The sequence below is a fragment of the Hypomesus transpacificus genome, chromosome 8, assembly GCF_021917145.1.
Source record: "Hypomesus transpacificus isolate Combined female chromosome 8, fHypTra1, whole genome shotgun sequence".
NCBI lineage: Eukaryota > Metazoa > Chordata > Actinopteri > Osmeriformes > Osmeridae > Hypomesus > Hypomesus transpacificus.
In genome coordinates, this window is record NC_061067.1 from 11,610,966 (window position 1) to 11,635,437 (window position 24,472).

Here is a 24,472-nt window from a genome sequence, read left to right on the forward strand (position 1 = left end):
ATACAGACCTTCTCCGTTTTCTCTGGTGGCCCAATGACAACTTAACTGAACCCGGAGAGGAGGAGGAGGTCCGGATGGCGATGTACCTCTTTGGAGCCACCTCTTCGCCAAGCGTTGCCTCATATGTGCTAAGAAGGACTGCTGAAGAACACATCCCCAGAAGCCGTTTAGACAGTGCTCCGTAATTTCTACGTGGATGAACCTAGCAACAGTTGATGAGGCAGTGACCTTAGCCAAAGACCTGCAGACCCTGTGTGCCAGTGGGGGCTTCACTTTAGCGAAGTGGATGAGTAACAGCAGAGAAATGTTGCTGTCCATTCCAGAGGCTCAAAGAGATAGTGAAGTGAAAGACCTGGATCTGAGACATGATGCTTTGCCAATTGAAAGGACCCTCGGTGTACGGTGGGACACTGAATCCGATCATTTCACTTACCAGATGAAGTTGCAAGACAAACCGATGACCAGAAGGGGCATCTTGTCAATTCCATCTACAACCCACTCAGCTTTCTGCCAGCTAAACTCCTGTTGAAGGATCTCTGTAAAGAACAACATGGGTGGGATGAAGATGTCGGTGAGAAGTATGCTGAACATTGGAAAAAGTGGATGGAAGACTCTCCAACTTTCACATGAACAGATGTTTGAAGCCTTTGTATTTCAGATGCAGTGCTACTGCGCAGTTGCAACATGTTTCAGACGCCTCAGAGCTTGCATACGGCACTGTGTCTTATTATTGGAGAATATGGAGGGTCAAAAACATTGTGCGTTCCTTATGGGAAAATCGAGAGTGGCCCCACTCAAGTTGATCACCATTCCGAGACTTGAGCTTACCACGGCAGTTGTAGCAGTGAAGGTAGACAAGATGCTACAGCAAGAACTTAAGATCCCTTTGCAACAATCCATCTTCTGGACAGATAGCACTACAGTGCTCAGATACATAGACAGCGAAACAGCCCGATTCAAGACCTTCGTCGCTAACGGAATTGGACTTGTGAGAGAAGCAACAACGCCGTCACAATGGAAGTATGTCAGGACAACAGAGAATCCTGCAGATAAAGCCAGCATTACATTTACATTTATTCATTTAGCAGACGCTTTTATCCAAAGCGACTTCCAAGAGAAAGCTTTACAAAGTGCATAGGTCACTGATAATAACAACAAGATAGCCCCACAGCATTGCGGGTAGTCAAAAACAAGAAGTACATATTGTGAACAACCAAAAAATAGTGCTAAAGGGAAGAAACCATAAGAGCATGTAGTTAAAAAAGTTAAAATTACACAACATTAATCTCTAAGTGCAGGTGTACCTGTAAGAAAGCAATAAAAAATAGGATTAACTAAAATAAAATACAACAGTTTAAATCAGCTACCACTAACCAACAAGAGCAACAGTCTAAGCAAGAGTCATTGTGATCCTTGAGGAAACTAGCGTTGGGTTCAGCAGAGGGCTTAAGGCTAAGAAATTGGTCCTAGGGGGGACCTGGATCAACGGGCCAAACTTCTTGCTGAACAGTGAAGGTGACTGGCCAGAACAGCCTGACAGGAAAGAAGAAAACCTTCCAAACAATCCGTAAGTCAAGAACAAAGTCACTGTCAACACAATCAAAGTCAAAGAAGATACAGAACCAGCGAACAAACTGATAAACTACCACTCAGATTGGCATAAATTGAAGAAATCAGTAGCCTGGATTTTTAAAGTAAAAGAAACTCTGTGGAAGCTGAAAGAAGTAATGAAAGAGATATCACAAGTTGTCAATCTGAAAAGGATCTTTCAAAACAAAAGTCGAAAGTAGAACAACACATGAAGAAATATAAAAGAACCATCGGAAAGAGATCACTTACATTTACATTTATGCATTTAGCAGACGCTTTTATCCAGAGCGACTTCCAAGAGAGAGCTTTACAAAAGAGCATAGGTCACTGATCATAACAACGAGGTAGTCCCAAACATTGCAAGCAGCCAAAACATGAAGCATACATTGTGTAAAACTAAACAAGTGCCAAAAGGGAAGACCCATAAGAGCATGCAGTTATACAAGTTTACAAATTAAAATAACATGAACCACAAAAAGCGCAAATTAAACAACATGAACCACAAAAAGTGCAGGACTGTACCTGTGGAAGAACAATCAATAGTAAAATATTTCACAGCGAGTACAAGACTTAACTTCGTTATAACTAACCTACAAGAGCAACAAGTCACTCAATAAGAGTCACTTACCTTGGACGATCTGGTTGCTGCGGAATCAGAAATAATCAGGTTCAGCCAAAGACAGCACTTTGAAGAAGAGGTGAAAACCTTGCAGAAAGGTAGACCACTTAGCCGCAAGCAGTCAGTTGTTTAAATTGGACCCCATTCTCCAAAACAGCACTTTAAGGGTTGGTGGAAGACTCAACAAGTCTGCCATGCCAGAAGATGCAAAACATCCAGTGATCCTGTCTAAGTATAGCAGTCGCCACACTGATTTTAAGAGGCATACACCAAAGAACAGGACACTGGACACAGTTACGTCTTGGCAGACTTAAACGCAAGTGCTGGATCCCACAGTCCAACTCTGCGATCCGAAAGATAATCGGCCAATGCACAACATGCCGCAGGATCAATGGAAAAGTTGGAGAAAAGAAGATGGCAAGTTTGCTCGAAGATCGCTTCTTGCCAGACAAACCTCCTTTCACGAACACCGGGGTCGACTTCTTCGGACCGTTTAGTGTCAAACGGGGCCGGGGTACGGTCAAGAGATACGGCGTGATGTTCACTTGCCTCACTCTCAGTGCGGTACACATTGAAGTCGCAGATAGCCTCGACACTGACTCTTGGTGTTAATGCAATTCGACGCTTCATATGCAGAAGAGGACAAGTTACCATCATGAAGTCGGATAATGGCACTAATTTTGTATCCACTGAAAGAAAACTGAGAGAAGCCATCCAACAGCTGGATAACATCAAGATTGAAAAGGCACTGCAACCAAAAGGGATAAAGGTGATATTCAACAGCCCGGCCACCTCTCACCAAGGTGGGGTTTGGGAAAGACAAATCCAGACTGTACGAAGAATCCTTAATTCGTTAATGAAAGAACAAACTGTGAATGATTATTGGCTACACACACTAACTTGTGAGGTTGAAAGTATCATAAATGGCAGGCCACTCACAAGCCGCTCACACGCTCACTCAGATGATGTGAACGACGTAGAGCCTCTGACACCAAACCACTTGTTGTTGCTGAAGTCTCAACCCAGCATGCCTCCTGGCATCTTCACCAAATATGACACATACACAAGAAAACGATGGAAACAAGTCCAATACCTTGTGGATTTATTCTGCTGGACCTTTCTGCGGCGTTTGATACGGTTAACCACCAGATCCTGCTCTCCAGACTTTCTGAGATGGGCATCACTGGCACTGCACTCCAGTGGATCTCATCCTACCTGTCGGGAAGATCCTACCAGGCCTCCTGGGGAGGCAAACTGTCAGGCCCTCGTCAGCTCTCCACTGGTGTCCCACAGGGCTCCGTCCTTGGTCCCCTCCTCTTCTCTCTGTACACCACCTCACTTGGACCAATCATCACCTCCCATGGCTTCTCCTACCACTGCTACGCTGACGACACGCAGCTGTACCTGTCGTTTCCTCCGACCGATCCGGGGATCTCAGCTAGGATTGAGGCCTGCCTCGCAGACATCTCCGCCTGGATGACTGAGCACCACCTCCAGCTGAACCTTGCCAAAACGGAACTTCTCATCATCCCGGCCAAACCCTCCATCTCCCATGACCTCTCAATCACCCTGGGATCTGCGACGGTGACCCCCTCATCCTCTGCCAGGAACCTTGGGGTTACCATGGATGACGAGCTCTCCCTCACGGCCCACATTGCTGCGGTCTCCCGGTCGTGTAGATTCACCCTCTACAACATCCGGAAGATCAGGAGATACCTGTCTGAGCACTCCACCCAGCTGCTTGTCCAAGCACTTGTCCTCTCCAAGTTGGACTACTGCAACTCGCTGCTCGCCGGTCTCCCATCATGCGCAACCCGCCCTCTTCAGAGGATTCAGAACGCAGCGGCCCGCCTGGTCTACAATCTACCCAGACGCTCCCACATTACCCCGCTCCTCATCTCCCTCCACTGGCTACCCATAACGGCCCGCATCAGATTCAAGACCCTGGTACTGACCTTCCGAGCAGTGAACGGGACTGCGCCCGACTACATCAAGTCTCTCCTGCAGCCTTACACCCCCACCCACCACCTACGGTCTTCTTCAGACAACCGCCTGGTGGTCCCACCTCTCAAGACCGCCCGGTCCCAGCACAAGCTCTTCTCCTGCCTGGCACCCCAGTGGTGGAATCAACTCCCCACTTCCATCAGAGACACGGACTGTCTCTCCACCTTCAAGAGAAGGCTCAAGACGCACTTGTTCCGGGAGTACAATGGTACTTAGGAATGGTTTGCTGAACCCAACGCTAGTTTCCTCAAGGATCACAATGACTCTTGCTTAGACTGTTGCTCTTGTTGGTTAGTGGTAGCTGATTTAAACTGTTGTATTCTATTTTAGTTAATCCTATTTTTATTGCTTTCCTACAGGTACACCTGCACTTAGAGATTAATGTTGTGTAATTTTAACTTGTTTAACTACATGCTCTTATGGTTTCTTCCCTTTAGCACTATTTTTTGGTTGTTCACAATATGTACTTCTTGTTTTTGACTACCCGCAATGCTGTGGGGCTATCTTGTTGTTATTATCAGTGACCTATGCACTTTGTAAAGCTCTCTCTTGGAAGTCGCTTTGGATAAAAGCGTCTGCTAAATGAATAAATGTAAATGTATTCTGGACCAGATGCACAGGTGAATATCTTCCACTTCTTCAGGAGCGCCAGAAATGGCTGAGGCCTTGAAGAAACTTCATGACCGGAGATGTCATGCTTCTAGTGGACAGTTCCTCCCCACGCAACTCCTGGCTCATGGGGAAGGTTGTGGAAACATTGCCAGACTCGGATAGAACACTGAAAAGAGTAAAAATGAAGACTAAAACCATCACATTGGAAAGGCCTGTGAACAAGCTGTGCCTGTTGGAAGAGGCAATACCTGAGGAAAGAAAATAGGGTTATAGATGTGTGAAGTATTGTGGCTCTTGATGTTGTTATAATGTTTAATTGCTTAGTCCTCCTGCCTAATCAATTGGGGCTGGGTAAGCTGGGTAGGTTCTCATCCTACCTGTCGGGAAGATCCTACCAGGTCTCCTGGGGAGGCAAACTGTCAGGCCCTCGCCAGCTCTCCACTGGTGTCCCACAGGGCTCCGTCCTTGGACCCCTCCCCTTCTCTCTGTACACCACCTCACTTGGATCAATCATCACCTCCCATGGCTTCTCCTACCACTGCTACGCTGACGACACGCAGCTGTACCTGTCGTTCCCCCCGACTGATCCGGGGATCTCAGCTAGGATTGAGGCCTGCCTCACAGACATCTCCGCCTGGATGACCGAGCACCACCTCCAGCTGAACCTCGCCAAAATAGAACTTCTCATCATCCCGGCTAAACCCTCCATCTCCCACGATCTGTCAATCACCCTAGCATCTGCGACGGTGACCCCTTCATCCTCTGCCAGGAACCTTGGGGTTACCATGGATGACGAGCTCTCCCTCACGGCCCACATTGCTGCAGTCTCCCGGTCTTGTAGATTCACCCTCTACAACATCCGGAAGATCAGGATATACTTGTCTGAGCACTCCACCCAGCTGCTAGTCCAAGCACTGGTCCTCTCCAAGTTGGACTACTGCAACTCGCTGCTCGCTGGTCTCCCAGCATGTGCAACCCGCCCTCTTCAGAGGATTCAGATTGCAGCGGCCCGCCTGGTCTACAATCTACCCAGACGCTCCCATGTTACCCCGCTCCTCATCTCTCTCCACTGGCTACCCATCAACGCCCGTATCAGATTCAAGACCCTGGTACTGACCTTCCGAGCAGTGAACGGGACTGCACCCGACTACATCAAGTCTCTCCTGCAACCTTACACCCCCACCCATCACCTACGGTCTTCTTCAGACAACCGCCTGGTGGTCCCATCGCTCAAGACTGCCCCGTCCCAACACAAGCTCTTCTCCTGCCTGGCCCCCCAATGGTGGAACCAGCTCCCCACCTCCATCAGGGACACTGACTGTCTCCCCACCTTCAAGAAAAGGCTCAAGACGCACTTGTTCCGGGAGTACAACGGCACTTAGGAATGCTTGGCTGGACCTGATGTTAGTTTCCTCCAGGATCACAAAGACTCTTATTGAGTGACTTGGTGCTCTTGTAGGTTAGTTATAACGAAGGTAAGGCCACGTTTACACATAGCAGGGTATTTACAGAAACGAATATTTCTGCCCCTCCATTTTCAAAAATAACGTTGAACACACAAGTACGTTTTCAAAAATGTTTCTGTTTACATGAACCTGCATATACGCCCCCGAGCGCCATCCTAACTATGCCAAACATGTAGGCGTCAGTGTAATGTGAAGGATAAAGCCATGCAAACCAATCAGAATTTTCAAAATCAACAACTACGAATAACACGACCAACTTCCTTTACCTTTCAGGCGCGAGGTTCATTTGTTTGAATGATTCACAAATGCGATGCACAAATGTAGGCCTATTTCGTGATTCTGAAATGTAAAGCAATTCAAAATAAATGACCCCATTATGCTAGTTGTGTTCGACTTCATGCACCACCGGCGGTGCCGACAGCCGGCTGCGTTGAAGCTGAGAAAGCCATTGGCTGCTTCAAGTCAGCCGGGCTGCAGGCGACGCCAGCGCTGCATAAAGTCGAACGCACCTATTACTATAAACAGGACGCTCACATGACGTGATGCATTTTTAGTCCCATACTGTGAGGTTTGAGAACCTCTAACTCCGTTTAAGCTAGTGCACACGCAAACACAAAAACAGAGTTTTCAGAAATCTCAACTTTGGCCAGAGTTTTTAGAAATGATCTTTTTCCGTGATAAAATCTCGTGAAAAACCGCCTGAAAATATATGCGTTTTTCTTCCATGTAAACGGGGCCTCAGTCTTGTACTCGCTGTGAAATATTTACTGTTGATTGTTCTTCTACAGGTACAGTCCTGCACTTTTTGTGGTTCATGTTGTTTATTTTGTGACTTGTATAACTGCATGCTCTTATGGGTCTTCCCTTTAGGCACTTGTTTAGTTTTTTCACATTGTATGCTTCATGTTTTGGCTGCTTGCAATGTTTGGGACTACTTCGTTGTTATGATCAGTGACCTATGCTCTTTTGTAAAGCTCTCTCTTGGAAGTCGCTTTGGATAAAAGCGTCTGCTAAATGCATAAATGCAAATGTAACAATAGTTGCAGAATGTTAAAACTTATCATTTAGTAATTTAGTATATTTTTGTAATGTAAGCTTCTAATCAGAAACTAAGTCAGCGCTACGTCAGTATACATACACCTGCGTAGTGCCTTTAAGTTAGATTTTGAGCTCAGAGAAGTTGGAAGCGACATCGTTTTTTGACAGTGTGAACCTTGTAAATTATATATTCTATAAGTAAACATTTGAAAGAAGATTTGCTCGACTCACTCGCGTTTCATTTACACTGTCGTTAGACTGACCTTAAACGAGTGGCACAAACAGAAGATTTAACGGAGTGCCATTACAAAAAATATGCCCCCCAAAATGTAAAAAAGCTTAACATCTATTTAGGGGGAAATGGCTAATTCAAAAGAAGTTTGCTAGGAGCAAGCTAGTTGCTGTGGCTAGCCAAACTTCACTGAGTAAGGGGATTTTTTGAAAGCGCCGGAAATTAGAACGTTTCTTTTTACATTAAGTTTAGGCTGTGGCACTGAAGCCAGCGACGCACCACACAAGCTTGAGTTTAAATACAATACAAATACTTTTTTTTTTATAACCTTTATTTAACCAGATATAAAGCCCATTGAGATCAAGACCTCTTTCACAAGGGTGACCTGGCCAAGAAAGGCAGCAGCGCACGTCATAGTGGTCAAAACATACAAACAACAACATAAAATCTTAAGAAGGAGAAAAATAAGTAAATAGGTGCAGAAGTTAACAATACAGTAACAATTTAAGAGCGTAGGCACTGTTCAAAAGATTTCCATGGTCTTTTCTTTTAATAGAGCGGAATGTTTGAAGAAGGTTTGCAATTTGAAGTTCTGATTGAAGGGTATTCCAAGCAGACGGGGCAGAGAAACTGAATGCTTTTTTTCCAGTTTCAGTTTGGACTCAAGGAGCAGAAAGATGCAGAAAGTCATTTGATCGTAGTGCATAACGACTTTCGGTTCTCCCAAAGAAAGTGCATAAATAAGTGGGAATTAGGCCAAGAAGAGCCTTATACACCAGAGTCATCCAGTGTGTGTACCGTCTCATTTCCAAGGAAGGCATGCCAGCTTTTACATATAGTTCACAGTGAGAGGTGAGGCGGCTACAACCAGTAATGAACCTCAGAGCACAGTGATACACAGGAGTCAGGGAAAGAAGGCACCTGGATGACGCTGACATATATACAACATTGCCATAATCAAGAACAGGCAAGAAAGTGGCCGATATTAGAAGCTTCCGAGCTCTCAGAGAAAAACATGATTTATGTCTGTATAAAAACTGAGCTTCTCCCTTAATTTTGATATCAAGTGTTTAACATGTAGTTTAAATGAGAGCTCCTCATCAATAATGAAACCCAGGTACTTATAGCTGGTAACTAGCTCTATAGTTTTACCACGGGCAGTTCGGATTGAAGGGATCTTCTCCATAGGAACAGATGAATTTCAAAAAAACGTTGGATTTATCTGCATTCAAAACCAGTTTCAGTTTATCCAGACGGATCTGTATTGCATCAAAGGCAGACTGTACATTTTTTTATGGCTGAGTAATTGATTATGAGTAACAATAATTGACAGTATCATCTGCATAAAGGTGGTATGAGGCATTTGACATGTTTGCCCACAATTCATTAATGTACATTGTGAATAGAATGGGTCCTAATACTGAGCCTTGAGGTACACCTTTTGTGACCTCAAGAAAGGAGCTAACTCCAGCCATCTGAACACATTGTGTTCTACTGGTCAAATAATCGGCAAACCAAGAGGCCGTGTATTCGGAAACGCCATCCCTGCAGAGAATATTTAACAGTAGATTGTGATCCACGGTGTCAAATGCCTTAGACAGGTCAATAAACAGAGCCACACAGAACCTTTTTGAGTCCAATGCCTCAAACATATCATTGAAGAATTTTAGGGCAGTAGTCAGTGTTGCCAGGTCCGCGGTTTTCCAGCGGAATTGGGCTACTTTTGAAGTGTTGCCGCGGGTAATTTTTTTTGTCCGCTGGTTCGGGTAGACCTATTTTGCATGCAAATTAAATTAATATCTTTAAATAAAAATTAATATTTTAAATGAAATAATTTATTAATGCCCAAATCCTACCAAACTGACTCCAGATCAGCACATACACACATGGACATGGGGCACGCACACATGCACACACGCACTGTGCATGTGCACACGTGCCTAATGCTCTCAGTCTCCTGAGAAAATCTCCTGAAACTGTTTTTAATGCTGGCATACTAAACATTTGGTGTTACTTTGTAGATATTATAATTGATTTGGCAATGAAAGCTATGCTGTTGGACTTTAAAAGCAGTGTATATGGTTTGGCAGGGGCATATTTTGAGTTCGATATTGGGCTGGTTTTGATTGGCCATTGGGCTGGTTTTGTCACACAGACCTGGCAACCCTGGCAGCAGTAGTAGTGCTGGGATCCTTTCTAAAACCTGACTGAAGGGGATTTAGAATGTTCCCAGATTTAGCCTTTTTATTAAGGAAGTACATTTGTTGCGGAGCTGACGGAAAGTGATCCTATTAGCCTCAGTTTTTGTTTTTCGTGCCCTAGCCCAGGCTAGATCTCTTTCTTTGAGGAGGTTTCCAATTTCAACAGAAAACCATCGATTGTTTCGCCCTTTTATCCTAAACTTACGTAGGGGAGCATGTTTATTAATGAACTTCAAGAATTCGGAATGAAAGAGATTCCAAGCCAACTCGACATCATCAAGGATGGAGATACGTTCCCAATCATGCAAAAAAGCCTGCTCATTAAAATGTTTAAAATCTCTTTTAAGAAAGTTTTTGGGAGTTTAGCATTTCTGACCACTGCGATGGCACAGTGGTCACTCAGATCGTTACCAAAAACACCAGCATCAGTATACCTGTGGGGGGCATTTGTTATTATAAGATCAAGACGCGATGATCTTGAAGGGTATTTAATGTTAGGCCGAGTTGGGCTATCTATTAATTTACTTAGATTTAATGAATCACAGATAGATTTTAAGCCATCTGAGGCTGATGACAACCAGTCAAGGTTTAGATCCCCCACTATGACAAACGCACTACAGTTTAATTCTGAAACACAGTTATTTAAAGAACTTAAGGCCTCACCTCAGGCTGAGGAGGCCTATAACAGCCCATGACTGTAAGGGACTGCTCCTTTTGAAATTCAAGTTTCAATGCCAAAAATTCAAACTGTACTAATGGATACGGAGGAGAGAAGAGTAGCATGAAACTAGTTTTTTATATAAATGGCTACACCTCTACCTTTCCTGGGACGATCACAGCGGAATATTTTGTAACCATTTATAAAGATATCCTGATCTGAGACTGATTTATTTAACCAAGTTTCGGACAATACAAGAATATCGGTTTCAGTTGTCTGTACCCAGATCTTAATTAAATCAATTTTAGGCAGCAGGCTCCAGACATTCAGATGTAAGATGCCCCGACTTACTTACTGTACATGCAAGTCTTGATTTGCTTAAATGTACATTTATGATGCTGCTAGTAGACCACGGCACGATACTCACTGTGCAACAGCACATCTATGCACGTTGTATCCATGCGTCGTTGCTAACGTGTGCTGACGTTGTGACGTAGGCTAGCACTGAGTACCCTTTGTTGACACAAGGCACTTTTTGCCACAAAAACTTAATTTCAGCCTAAACCGTGCAACGGAACGTAAATAAAACTACAAGCAACTCAATCGCTACCAAGACTATACTGTTGACACCTACGTTGTCTATGTAGTACAAATATTGACAGGTCCTTAGGGGGACAAAAATCAATAAAAATATATATGTGAGAGAACAATGGTTGTGCTGGCCGAAAGCGTGAGTACACCCAATTACACAACATAACATCACAACACATACAACAACATGTCACAACATCACATTAACACACAAGTCAATGCGACTCAACATCACAACAACACATCACAACACAACATCACATTGTATGGTAAGATACAACTAATATCAACTCAATGGAATGGTCCTATTAATGTAGAGACTGTCATTTAAAAGACAGCATGGATAGAGACAGTAGCATGGATGCAGCCTTGACACAGTGTCTGGGTTTCCTCATGTTAAACAATTGTCCGTCAAATTCATTCTCACAATCTACATTTTCGGAACCAACACCATTATGTGTGTGTTTATCCTATGAGTGTGTATGTGATTGTGTGTCTTTAGACAACAAAAGGATATGAGTGGACTAATATCTTTATTGAGGCTCTTCGTACTTGATGAAAAGGGCTAAAAATATAAAGGGCTGCAGTGGCACTGAAACGGAAGATGGCCTTCCCTTTATTCAGCACTATAAAAGTCTGTGTAGAGGGGAGAAGGGAGAGAGGAAAAGGATGGAGAGGGGTAGAAAGGGAGAAAAGAACGAGAGGGAGAGAGGGAGAGGATGGAGAGGGGGAGAGAGGAAGTGGATGGAGATGGAGAGGAGAGAGGAGGGAGAAGAGAGAAAGGGAGAGGGGAAAGAGGGAGAAAAGGGAGAGAGATAGAGGGAGGCAGGGAGAGAAAGAGAGAAAAATAGAAACGGGAGAGGGAGAAGGGAAGAGAAACATGCATCACGGTTAAAGAGCAAGGCAATAAACTAACAGTGACACCTCCCCCACACCCCTCACACAAACACACACACACACACACCCTCTCTCTCTCTCAGACACACACACACAAACACACGTACACACAGAAGAGCCAGAGGAGCACAGCTTGCTGTAAAGCCAGTGGTCAAAGCGGACAGACAATGTCTAGATGAAAGACCAGAGTCATATTCACTAGAGGGTCAACATCAGACATTCTCTTCCTCTCCTCTCCTTATGTGGCTGAAGCAGGAGAGAAAGAGAAAACAAGTGAGAGGGGAAAAAAGAGAGCTGGGAACGAGAGAATGAGAGAAAAAAAATTAAGAAAAAGGAAGAGATAGAGCAGGGGCTGCACTTTTCATGTGACTCACCCCATTCACCAGTCATCCTTCTCTCCTCTCCTCCTTCTCAAACTCCCATCCCTCTTCTCATTTGTTTTGTTTCTATCCCTTGCTTGTCCCATTCTATAAACTCTTTTGACACTCATCCCCCTCTCCATCTTACTAAAGGACTAAATCCCCCTTTTTCCTCTGTGTCTGTTTCTCTAAAGCTTCGATCCCTGCTGCACTCAGTATCACTTCCCTCTCCTCTCCTTCCCTCTCTCCTTTCCCTCCCTCTCTCCTAGACCATCCCGGTATCAGACAACACAAGAGCAAAACAAACTCACACAGAGACACCCCTCTCCCCCTAGTCCCTGTCCTCCACACCCACCCTGTGATTCTTATGGTAGTAGGGGTCGATGTCCTCCAGGGGCACCCCCACCAGCCCAGACGGGATGTCCCCAAAGATTCGGGGCAGCTGTTTGGATGCCTCCAGGTCTGGACGAGGCTTGAGCTCCTCCACATCTCCCAGGTCCTCCTGGGGGGGTTACATAATGTTTACCAGTCAACAGGCTCTGTGTCTGTGTAGTTTCACCTGATCCGTTGACGTGTTTGTTTAAAGTGAACGGTTTTCTTTATGAGTTTAGTAGGTAACTGGCTCTGCTGTATGTTTCTGCAGTGGCTTTACCACAGTGGCTTTCTAACTCTCCAGTTATCGCCAACCCTAAAGCCCTATTCACAACGGACACGTATGCGGCGCATTACGGCTGCGACGCAAGTTCGACAATGCGATCAGGTAAGTTGTCCTCACATAATTTCTGAAGAAAAGCTGCAAGGCAGCTATATTGGCGAGTTCGAGAGATACAAATTTGTGGATTTGTGGTGTCATACAACTAGTGTTGCTCAACTACTAGAATCTCTCGTCATCCATAATGTAAAATACTTTGACTCCTTTCACCGATGTAGTGAAGTGAATTACGATTGGGAATCTGCACACTGTGTTTTACTGTAATGCAGACTTTTTTTATTTGAAGTGACCGGGGGCATGTTCCATAAAGGAAATTTAAGCCACGCATGTGCACGTTTATTTGGTAAACTGGCTTATAGAACAGGCCACCGATTTCTGGGGCCTGTTTTGGGACTTTGATTTTGTATTTTACCTTACGCCATGGATGTGACCTCATTCATTAATAGAGAAGGTACTGTTGCGGGATTTAAGATAGAAATACTTTATTTATAATAAACTATCTAGTTTTGGGGCACCACCTTATTATTGGTTTTAGGACATTAAGGGATCCTATGTTTAATACGTAGTAATTAGTCTCATCTTTAGGAATTAATTTGTTCTAAGTGTAGAGCCAATCGTAACATTAGTGAACACGCACACGTCAAAATATCTTTACAATGAATTTATTAAAGTAAGGTAAACATCGGTAGTATGAACAAATTCGATTATGAATTTTATATGAGTGATTGGTTTCAATGAACAGAATGAAAGGGTCTAACTTAACAAAAGACAGAAATTGTACAGTCAATGATTACATCCTTACAAATCATAAACAGAGCTCAAGCCAATGCCATGTCGGGGAGGAAAGAGCATTAGCCATAGTTATGTTTGATCAGGGTTGATCAATGAGGTTGAGGGCGGTTCACATCAAAGGCCCATTTGAAGAATCTGAAGTCATGCACGGCTGCGCTGCACTATTATGAAATTGAGTCTGTGGGATCTCAGTAAGGTCGCAATTAGAATTGCTTTTTAGGTTCTTCTGTTGAAACGTTCAGGGAGTCTTGCAATCACTAAAATGTTGAATCCCAAGAGAAGCTTGGCGACGTCCTTTGGAACGGCAATCCTGACGGGGTTCACACCATGGTTGGTTTAGGTGGAGTCAGAGATTGATTGTCATCTCAAGAGTTTTATTCAGTTCAGAATTAGAAGGAGGACCTGGAGTTAGAAGTTTATTGGGGGAAGCTGGGTTCTCAACACCCCCTCCTTCCTTCACACCTACCAAAGGTGGGAACTGGTCTCTGGCTGGTTCATAAGATCAAGATGTTCAAATATTGTTCTGGACATCTTGGTACAGTTACAATATATAGTTGAATGATTGTTTTATCATGTTAGCTTTGTGTAGATACCAAGGATGACTTGCTTATCATTCAGGAAGAAGGAGTAGTTACTAGAAACAAGATTTCAGTAAGCACAACATTAGAACAAAGTAACAAACATAACACAAATATCCCTCTCATAATTCTACACCTTCTGCTCATGTGGTAAAGGTGAAGTCTTGAAGAACTTTCCTCCAAAGTTCTGATCAAGACGTTTTTTGTTCAAATTGCCGCCACAACTGAGAGCATACATGGTTGCTGGAGACGTATTGTCTCAAACAGGCCCTTTGAAGCTTGAGAGCTAGCAGGGGGGCCGTACATGCAGATTGGGGAGGTCCTCTCCCAACTCTATGGTTCCTTTGCATCAGCGTTTGGTGGGTTATCAGGATACTGAGGGTGTCAAAAGGGCTGATTAGGTTTGTCTGATGGGCTCGAATCATACAGGTGTGACAAGATGTTGGCTCCATGTGGTCTGGCTAACATCACTACACCTACCTTTCCTTCCGCAACTAGCCTTACTAGCAAGGCCCCAAACTGACACTTACATTCATACACCCTGTCACTTTTCCACATTCAGTATTATTTTTTATTCTATATTATTTTATTCTGTATTATTTTTTTATTTTATATTTTATTGTATAGCTCTGCCAGTATTTAGTTGTACATTTTCTACATTTTATGTTGTTTATTATGTTTAAACCTGCCCACCAAAGTTAATTCCTTGTTTGTGACCACTTAAATGGCGATTAAACACTATTCTGATTTCTCTCGAAGCTGCGCGGAGGCCCGCGTCTGGGATTATTCTGAAACGGGGCACGGCGTATCTAGTGTGAACTCCACCATTGACTAGAGTGGAGGCGATCAGCCGCGATCTGCTCCAACAGTCGGATCCTAGCCTTAACGCATCGCAAACGCGTCCGGTGTGAATAGGGCAGGGGCGTCATTAGACCCTTTTTACTGGGACACGTGCCCCAGTATAAATCTGCTGTGCCCAAGTCAAATCTAAAGTTTGAGTTTTAAAAATGTACTTTATTAGTCAGTGCATTAATTTAGATTATCAAAAAAAAGAAAAACGCAGTATCCCAATCAAAGCTTTTAAAATCAAAGCAGTTTATCCAAAAACACAAACCGATGCCCACAGAAATCTATGTTAGTGCGCTTTTCTGAGCTTGCCAAATAGCCACTGCAGCACTTACACAGAAGTCCAGGTGTAGGACTCGGCACACAAGTCAGAATTGAGGTAGGCTAAGAAAACATTACAAAACTAAAGAAAGTTTCTAAATGATAAGCCTACCGATCATCATATTTTGACTAAAACATAAAAACAATATTACATGAAGCTCAAATGCACGCTCGCATTAACTTTTAATGCCCCTGCAAAAGCTGATATCAAACTTGCATCCCTGAATTGTGTATAGTGGGTTAAGCAAAGGGAGTTTAAATAGCGTAGTAGTGCATTGTGCGCAGCAAGCTTGAAAGAAAAAAAGGGATATGAATATATACCTCAGTAGAGTTTTATGTCTACCAATGCCTCTGGAATAGGGGGTAAACTGCCTGTCAACCAGCTAATTATTTGCTGATTTTTGTTATTAATTATTATCAACCCCACCCTATCAGAGGTGTAGGACAGACATAGCATCACCATAACAGACCTAGCCCCACCCTATCAGATGTAGGACAGACCTAGCCCGCCCCTATCAGAGATGTAGGACAGACCTGATAGTGCTTGGCATGCCGAGCCTGCTCCTCAACAACGCGCTTCTCAATGGCAGCCAGAGACTCGCGGGTGAACCGGAGCAAGCTGTTTGGTCCCGGTGGTAGCAGCAGGCTGGCCATCTTCTCATCCTGTCTGTCTGTCCTGCACTTAACACTCTGGAGGGGAGGGAGGAAGAGAGGGAGGGAGATATGGGATTATTCGCTGCCACGTTACAGCTCCTGAAAGTCTCCTGAAGCTCTCATGGTAATGTTGATAACAGGCTGGGAGCCCAGGGAGACTGCAGGTTCTGAGATGAATCGTGGTAATATCAGTATTAGATCACATCTCATCACACACACACACACTAACCTTAGCTCATATCCCCTCTCTCACACACACACACACAGTAACACACTCACACACACATACACACACACTAGCCTGAGCTCATATTCCCTCATGCACACAGTCATACACACACACCCTAGCCTTAGCTCACTTCCCCTCTCTCTCACACATACACACGCAGTAACACACTCACGCACACATACACGCACACTAGCCTTAGCTCATATTCCCTCATTCACACAGTCATACACCCACACACTCACATACACACACACCCTAGCCTTAGCTCACTTCTCTCTCACACACACATACACACGTCAACACACATTGAACACACAATGACATGAAGCACACACACTGGGAAGCAGCAGGCCATCTGTCTGGGACATAATTGAAGGACAGGCCTCATTTTTCATACGTTCATGCGTTTATTTGTGGCAAATTTGAATCTAATTTCTGACGCATGTGTGCATCACATCAAGGCAGCAGGGGCTCCAGAACATGGTCAGGTACACACACACACATACACACAAACAGGGTCCTGGTCAGGTTCCCTTTGACCCCTCTCCCATCTTGAACATCTTACTGTAACAGGTAGCCCAGCCCAGAACACACAGCCCTGTGTCATACACATACACACAAACCCACCCACACACAGACACGCACACAAAAACACAGACAGACACACACAGGCACACGCACACAAACCCACAGACACATACACAAAGACACAAAACTTCAATGGGCGCTCAGCAAATGCTGTTCGAGAGAATCTGATTCTGGGTCACAGATTTGACCGACTGCATGTAGGCTTCAAAGTGTGACATCACAGCTCTTTACACCAATGAGACAACAGTGGCTATAGGTTGCAAACGGACGTGTCCAATTACCTGCCTGCATTATTCAGCCTGATAGGTCATGCCTCAGGTCAGCCCCCCAGGTCAGTTCCTTTTCCACACAAACACATACACAAACATCTCCCGTAATCCCTCTATGATCACCACATTGCAGTGTGTGTATGTGAGTGGGTATTTTAGAGGCCTGGATCATGAGAACAGCTGTAGCCACCACTGACTGTTATCCTGACTGTGCTGAGCATATGTCTGTGTGCATGTCTGAGTGCAAGCCTGTGTGTGTGTGTGTGTGCTTCACCCCAGCAGTATCTCTAGTATGATCCAGCCCTCCCAGCCAGTGTGCTTTTGGGTCAGCTGTACTGCCCTGAGAGGGCCGTCTATAGACAAGCCTGAACATAAGACAGTGGAAAAAGGAGTGGAGGAGCATGTGTGTGTGGGTGTGTGTTCGTGTAGGTGTGTGTGTTGCTCAGTTTACCTGGGGACGAGGGTGCACTCCCTAGGGCTTGACTGTGTGTGAATCAGAACAGCTTGGTGCTAAGCAGGCTGAGAGCACTGTCGTGTTGTGTAATTGCTCTCTCTGGAAGATTCTCTCACCACACACACACACATACACACTGGAAAGCTGAGAATCTCTCTCCCATATGGACAGAATTACACCGTAGAGATTAACTAAATGAACTAAACTGAACTAACCAACTCAATTTACACACACACTGGCTGTGGACGTGTGTGTGTGCCTGCATGTGTGTACATATGTGGGTGTGTGTATGTGTCTGAGCAAGTTGACCTCCCCTGGGGTCACCTAGGTCATCCTCCAGCTGCTAAGGGACTAACCCCAGAGCCCTCTGGGAAATCAGCCCTGCACAGGGCTAACTTGTGGAGCTAAAGCCAAGGGCTCAGACGCTGCATACAACCTAGAATAACATGCAGGTTTGGGAGTAGGGTAACACGCACACACATACACACAACCAGTGTTGGGGGGTAACGCGTTATGTAATAAAACGCGTTACATCGGCTAATATTACTACTTAGGTGAGTAACGAAGTAATATAACACGTTCGTTTTTGACATTGAGTAATATCATTACTGTTACTTATTTAAGTAACTTGCGTTAATTGTCCAAGTTACTGCGTTAATTCATCAAAGGACTAAAATAGCCTTATAAATAGAGATTGTTGCCTAAACGACACTTCCTGCGCGCAGTAGCCTACTGTTCGCCTTTAGGTGTGTTCGACATGGACTGCGGCTGCATGAAACGACCGGCGAGAGTGGCCGCTTGCAGTCGGGGAGGAGTTGAAAACGGCTCTTTGAAGTCGGACATTTCAGCTTCTCGTGGTTTGCTGCGTTGACGTCAGTCACGGCTGATTAAGCGCTGTTTGCTCACTTTAGTATATTTATAATTAAAAGTAGTCTTTCCATTAGAGAAGAGGCGAGGTGAAACCCTTTCTTCCATAAATCTTTTATTCAATTCAACAGTTTGGGCCGGATTTTAGCATTGGCAAAACTGAAGGTGGCCGAAAATTACAAAAAACGTGTCAAAGTTGTAGTGTGTGAGTCTGGCCAATCATGAAATAGCTGTGTCGTCACTTGAACCCGTGCAGTTGCTCTTGTGAAAATGCGCTCAGCTACACAGCCGGCAGTTCTCGAATCGATCTCACGGTACTTTGATGGCGACGTCACAGTGACATATCCTCGGCACCGTCTCAAGTCGGACAAAAAGTCTAACCAGAATTCACTGTTTCAAGTCAGCTGCCTGCAAGTCTGGTCATGTCGAACGTACCTTTTGATTCATGCTTCAGGCAAACACAAGAGCAATCATGGCCGCAGAACGTGTTGCGTTTTCGCGGTGGAAATTACGGTGGCCCACGGGTGCACACCACAGCAACATTAGTGAAGCAAACAAAAGTTAAAAACACACAAAACGACATTAACAAAAACGAAACATTTATAAAAACGCTACATTTAAAAAAACAATCTACTACTTACAACACAACAGCATTGGTTCACACCACCAACATCAGCCGAGAACACAACAGCATTAGCCGAGAACACCGCAGCATTAGCTGAGAACACTGCAGCATTAGCACAAAACACAACAGGTGCATTCGACATGGACTGCGGCTGCATGAAACGACCGGCGAGAGTAGCCGCTTGCAGTCGGGGAGGAGTTGAAAACGGCTCTGTGAAGTCGGACATTCCAGCTTCTCGTGGTTTGCTGTGTTGATGTCAGTCATGGCCGGTCAAGCGCTGTTTGCTTACTTTACTTTATTTATAATTAAACTTAGTCTTTCCGTTAGTGAAGAGGCTGACTAAAACCCTTTATTCAACATATTTTTAATTCAATTAAACTTTTTTGAGCGTTGGCGAAACTGAAGGTGTCCAAATATTACAAAACACGCGTCAAAGTTGTCGTGTGTGAGTCTGGCCAATCATGAAATAGCTGTGTCGTCACTTGAACCCGTGCAGTTGCTCTTGAGAAAATGCGCTCGGCTACACAGCCGGCAGTTCTCGAATCGATATCACGGTACTTTGATGGCAACGTCACAGTGACATATCCTCGGCGCCGTCTCAAGTCGGACAAAAAGTCTAACCAGAATTCACTGTTTCAAGTCAGTCGCCTGCAGCCGGCTGCAGCGCCGCATGAAGTCTGGTCATGTCGAACGCACCTAACGACATTTGCAGAAACGCTGCATTTCAAGTTCACACCAAATCGTTCTCCAGACCACTAGGGGCAGTGCAAAATGGAATTTGTTGAGTTCTCACCAAAATAAAAATGAACTTTTTGACAGCCGCTCAATTTGAAATCATTCAAATCAAGAACATCAACCAAGAACACAACTAAATTCACCAATTGGTTTTATTATATTTTAATTATAATCGTGTGTTTTACAAAATGCACGCTATCTCTAAGTTTCAGTGATGTTGTACTGCGTTATGTTCGATAGAAAACCTCCGTAAGGTACGTAAGCGCATAGACATAATAAAGAATAGACGCCGCATCGAACGCTACTGCCTACTGGTGCTGACGAGCCGTGGGGCCGCCATCTTGGAAAGGTAACTAGTTCCACTCAGTGTAATCTGTTTGGTTGGGGCAATGAGCTGTGAGTGCATTTAATTAATAATACGCACTGAATACCGAACTGATTTTCACACGTTTTTTTTGCATCATACATGTAGCTATGATACAGGCCACATGTTTCGGCGTATTTTAATATTCATTGTGGGCTTAACAGTAATAGAATATTCTGATATAGGCTATAATATAAAGTGACGTCCGAGGTAAAAACTGGGAACATAATCCCCGAAAGGGGGGGGGGGGGGTCGGACATTTCCAGTTTGACGATCAATCTAAACAAAACGGGGGACAGATTTTTTTTTCTGTATTTAGCCAGGGACAGGCAAACAAAAACGGGGACTGACCCATGAAACTAGGTACGTCTGGTCACCTTACCCTATGATATGTATTTGCAAATCACACGTGATAGAGAAGCAGAAATAGTGGCAGTTAAGTCAGATATTAGTTGAAGAAACAATATATGATTATTATATTATTATTAGTGCTGTCAAACGATAAAAATATTTAATCGCGATTAATCGCATTTATGTCATAGTTAACTCGCGATTAATTAATTAATCGCACATTTTTATCTATTCTAAATGTCCCTTGATTTCTTTTTGTCCCATTCTTTTTTCAAATTTTAATGCTCTTATCAACATGGAAAAGTGGTTCGGATTGCTTCGTGCAAATATTTTTTTTATTGAAAACAACATTGCAATCGCCTGGCTTTGACGAGGGGGCGGAGAATTCGCATGAATCGCATCAGCTGTGTGCTTGGCCATCGAGTGGTATTTCAGACTGGACTTGCTGCGATGATAGCTCAGTTAACAACGACAAAACACACAGATCACTTTGGTCTTGTCAATGGAACCATTTGGCAACTTTTTTAAAGTAAACTTTCCATTCAGAATCTTATTGGCATCCATTTCGGCGTCTTGCGCTCGCCATCCACTCAAAACGTAACGTTAGCCTACTACCAGAGAATGTCTAATATCCGTAAACAGGCTCTGCTACTACTCTTTAGCCGGCTCGCAAGCCAAACAAGTGTGTGTGGCGTGCCTGTTGTTTTATTTCCGGTCTAGCTAGATCCGGTGTGGTGTTGTAGTCTTTCTAACGTCGGTAATTGTTGCAACAGCATGTGAAAAAAACTACAAAGTTTGCTAGGCCAAAAAGAGCGTTAATCGCGCGATAAAAAAATTGACGCCGTTAATTTGGGTTTGCGTTAACGCCGTTAATAACGCGTTAAACTGACAGCACTAATTATTATTATAACATTATATTAGATAATGATTTTTTTTTGTTACACACATGTAACAGATGTGTTCAGGGCATGAACAGGCATAACTCAGTGGGTTTTGTCATTTATTTCGCTCCTGCAAAAGAAAATGGAACAACAAATTGCCTTTTTCTTTTCTTTTGCACCACAGTTTCCCTTGGCATTACAACATTTACTAGTAACCATACACATTCTAACAATACATACAAAGTACATAACATAATGTATTGACTCCACACTACTAGCCAAGAGCTATAACATTTAGCAAATGTTTCAACACAAAAAACTATATCCAGAAGGGATAACAGTGCCACCCAAAAGGCCAATTAGAAAAGTGTGCATAGGTGCAAGGGGAAGGGGTAAGGGTTAAGGGGGAGTATTGGGATTCGGCCCTAGACTTATATAGACCACCTATTTGTTTGTAAACATTTGGAATGCGCGCACAATGTGGTTGCAGAAAACCGGGAAAGGATAGCATTTAAAAGGGCAAAAGGACCACACGGATCATGCAGGGCTCTCAAGTGTCACGCATTGAGAGTGACAGTCACTCATTTCGGTCATTAGTCACGCCCTCCCGCCACATATTGTATTTCTCACGCGGATTTTTTTAAATTTATAATATATTTAATATGCCGCAGCACCCAACCAAAATTCCTCTGGCCGCGCCGCCGCCCCACTCTCACTATGGAACCGGGCAGTCAAGCGCGTCTCCCCTGGAGTTCTTAGTCAAGCTTGCCACTTATCAGCCAATCAAAAAAAGAAAGTGTCTATACAATGGCCAATCGGAAATAGGCACCATTTTATCTGGGTAAGATTTAATGCAACAACCAATGGAAAAAAAGCAGATCCTGTAATTTTTCGTGATTCTGCTATGTCTTCCGAAAGTTTTGTTCACCTACAAAGCAAACCGCTGGAGCTCGAGCATCACTTTGAGCACAGTCATGATCTCCTGTTTTAATGTTACAACAAATTCACAACTTGTTTGACACAAACAATGACAACTTGACTGCTGAAAATGTTTCCCAGATAATTAGCACCAGTTTTTCACGAGTCTCTTAACCAACAGTTGTACAGCCTGTTCACTGACAACACCTGCTCAGAACAAGTAGTTCCTAGATGTAGCCGGTGTGTAACGGTGAAACTCACTCCTCAGGTAAGTAATAGGCCACCCGCATCAACAGATATCTAGCTTTTCGTTGGCGTAGTTGGTAGTGGCGGCGCTTGGGATGACAGAGTTGGCAGGATCGAACCCAGTGCGGTACGTCATTAGGCCCGATGCCTCTGACTTTAAAAATAATGTCATATTTTATTATTATATCCTGGCCATGGATGCATTAATCATTGCTGCCTTTCAAAGATGTCAGGTAAAAAGCAATTAATTAATTAACGCTCAAGACTGCCCAGTCCCAACACAATCTCTTCTCCTGCCTGGCCCCCCAATGGTGGAACCAGCTCCCCACCTCCATCAGGGACACTGACTGTCTCCCCACCTTCAAGAAAAGGCTCAAGACGCACTTGTTCCGGGAGTACAACGGCACTTAGGAATGCTTGGCTGGACCTGATTTTAGTTTCCTCCAGGATCACAATGACTCCTATTGAGTGACTTGTTGCTCTTGTAGGTTAGTTATAACAAAGTTAAGTCTTGTACTCGCTGTGAAATATTTTACTGTTGATTGTTCTTCTACAGGTACAGTCCTGCACTTTTTGTGATTCATGTTATTTTAATTTGTAACTTGTATAACTGCATTCATGTTGTTTTAATTTGTAACTTGTATAACTGCATGCTCTTATGGGTCTTCCCTTTTGGCACTTGTTTAGTTTTTCTACAATGTATGCTTCATGTTTTGGCTGCTTGCAATGTTTGGGACTACCTCGTTGTTATGATCAGTGACCTATGCTCTGTTGTAAAGCTCTCTCTTGGAAGTTGCTTTGGATAAAACGTCTGCAAAATGCATAAATGTAAATGTAAATGAGAGTACAAGTAGCGACTGCCCTGATTCCTACAGTCGGTGCCACTTGTGTAAAATTCGCTGGCCAATGTTATACCAGTAATATTTGTTTTATTTCTTTAATAGCATTCTTGTGTCAGTTGTGTCATCGAAGTCAGTGTTATGGAATATGACTAATCAAGTCTCAATTCATAGCCGGGTTTACACCGGCCGGTGCAGTAAACATAGGGCTAGGCTAGTAGCTACAATTTCAGTACAGTAATATCAAAGATTCTTGCTCCTAATTTTTCAACTGGTAAGATTATATTCACAAAATGCAACAAATAGGACTGTAATGTTAAATATTACTTGTGAAAAGTAATCCCCTGAGCCTTATTTGAGATAGTTTGCCGATTAGAACATGAATATGCTGTGTGGCATCTTGTTTATTCTGCTGCTACGCAACTAGGAATTTGACCTTTCCAAGATGGCGGCCGCATTTCTCGCGCCCAGCAGCCAATGCGGCGTCTACTCTTTATTATGTCGATGCGCAAGTGTGGTCCCATAGAGTTAATTTACTTAACTTGATTTTACAACAACAGGTAAAACACCAAAAACACCCGACTTTGCATGCACTGCCCCTAGTGGTCTGGAGAACAATTTGGTGTGAACTTGAAATGCAGCGTTTCTGCAAATGTCGTTGTGTATTTTGCGTCTGTAGCCTACTGTGTCTAAAATGTTCTTGCAAAATGTTTACAAAGTCAAACTCTCTACTATTAAAAGTAATAGTAAAAGTAATATAATAATAACTACTTACTAACCTCGGCCGTTAGTAAGTTATTTATTATATGGCATTTTTTAGCTCTTTTCATTTTGAAAATGAAAATAAATGGTAGGCTATGTAGCTAGCTCTGAAGCTTTCTCACGGTGTGTTTCAGGTGTTGCCTAGCAACCAATTACTTTTGATAGAAAGCGGAC

General features: G+C 43.8%; 2 protein-coding genes across 9 annotated transcripts in view; one reads left to right on the plus strand and one right to left on the minus strand.

The window, feature by feature from the left end:
• The window catches only part of LOC124470297 (sodium channel protein type 4 subunit alpha-like), a 285,750-nt gene that overhangs the window by 248,593 nt on the left and 12,685 nt on the right, over window positions 1–24,472 (minus strand). For 3 of the 5 annotated variants that reach the window (XM_047024114.1, XM_047024115.1, XM_047024113.1), the window contains exons 2-4: window positions 16,051–16,206; window positions 12,623–12,769; window positions 11,529–11,647 (exon numbers count right to left, since the gene is read on the minus strand). In XM_047024114.1, the coding sequence (XP_046880070.1) occupies window positions 11,529–11,647; window positions 12,623–12,769; window positions 16,051–16,170 (386 nt within the window). In that variant the 5' untranslated portion in view covers window positions 16,171–16,206. Of the gene's footprint in view, window positions 1–11,528; window positions 11,648–12,622; window positions 12,770–16,050; window positions 16,207–24,472 lie in introns of those variants that run through there. The other 2 variants (XM_047024118.1, XM_047024117.1) reach the window with 1 other exon arrangement.
• LOC124470298 (WD repeat-containing protein 48-like) overlaps window positions 13,003–24,472 on the plus strand; it is a 37,191-nt gene continuing 25,721 nt past the window's right edge. For all 4 annotated transcript variants that reach the window (XM_047024119.1, XM_047024120.1, XM_047024121.1 and 1 more), the window contains exon 1: window positions 13,003–13,027. In XM_047024119.1, coding sequence (XP_046880075.1) covers window positions 13,018–13,027 — 10 coding nt within the window. In that variant the 5' untranslated portion in view covers window positions 13,003–13,017. The remainder of the gene's footprint in view (window positions 13,028–24,472) is intronic.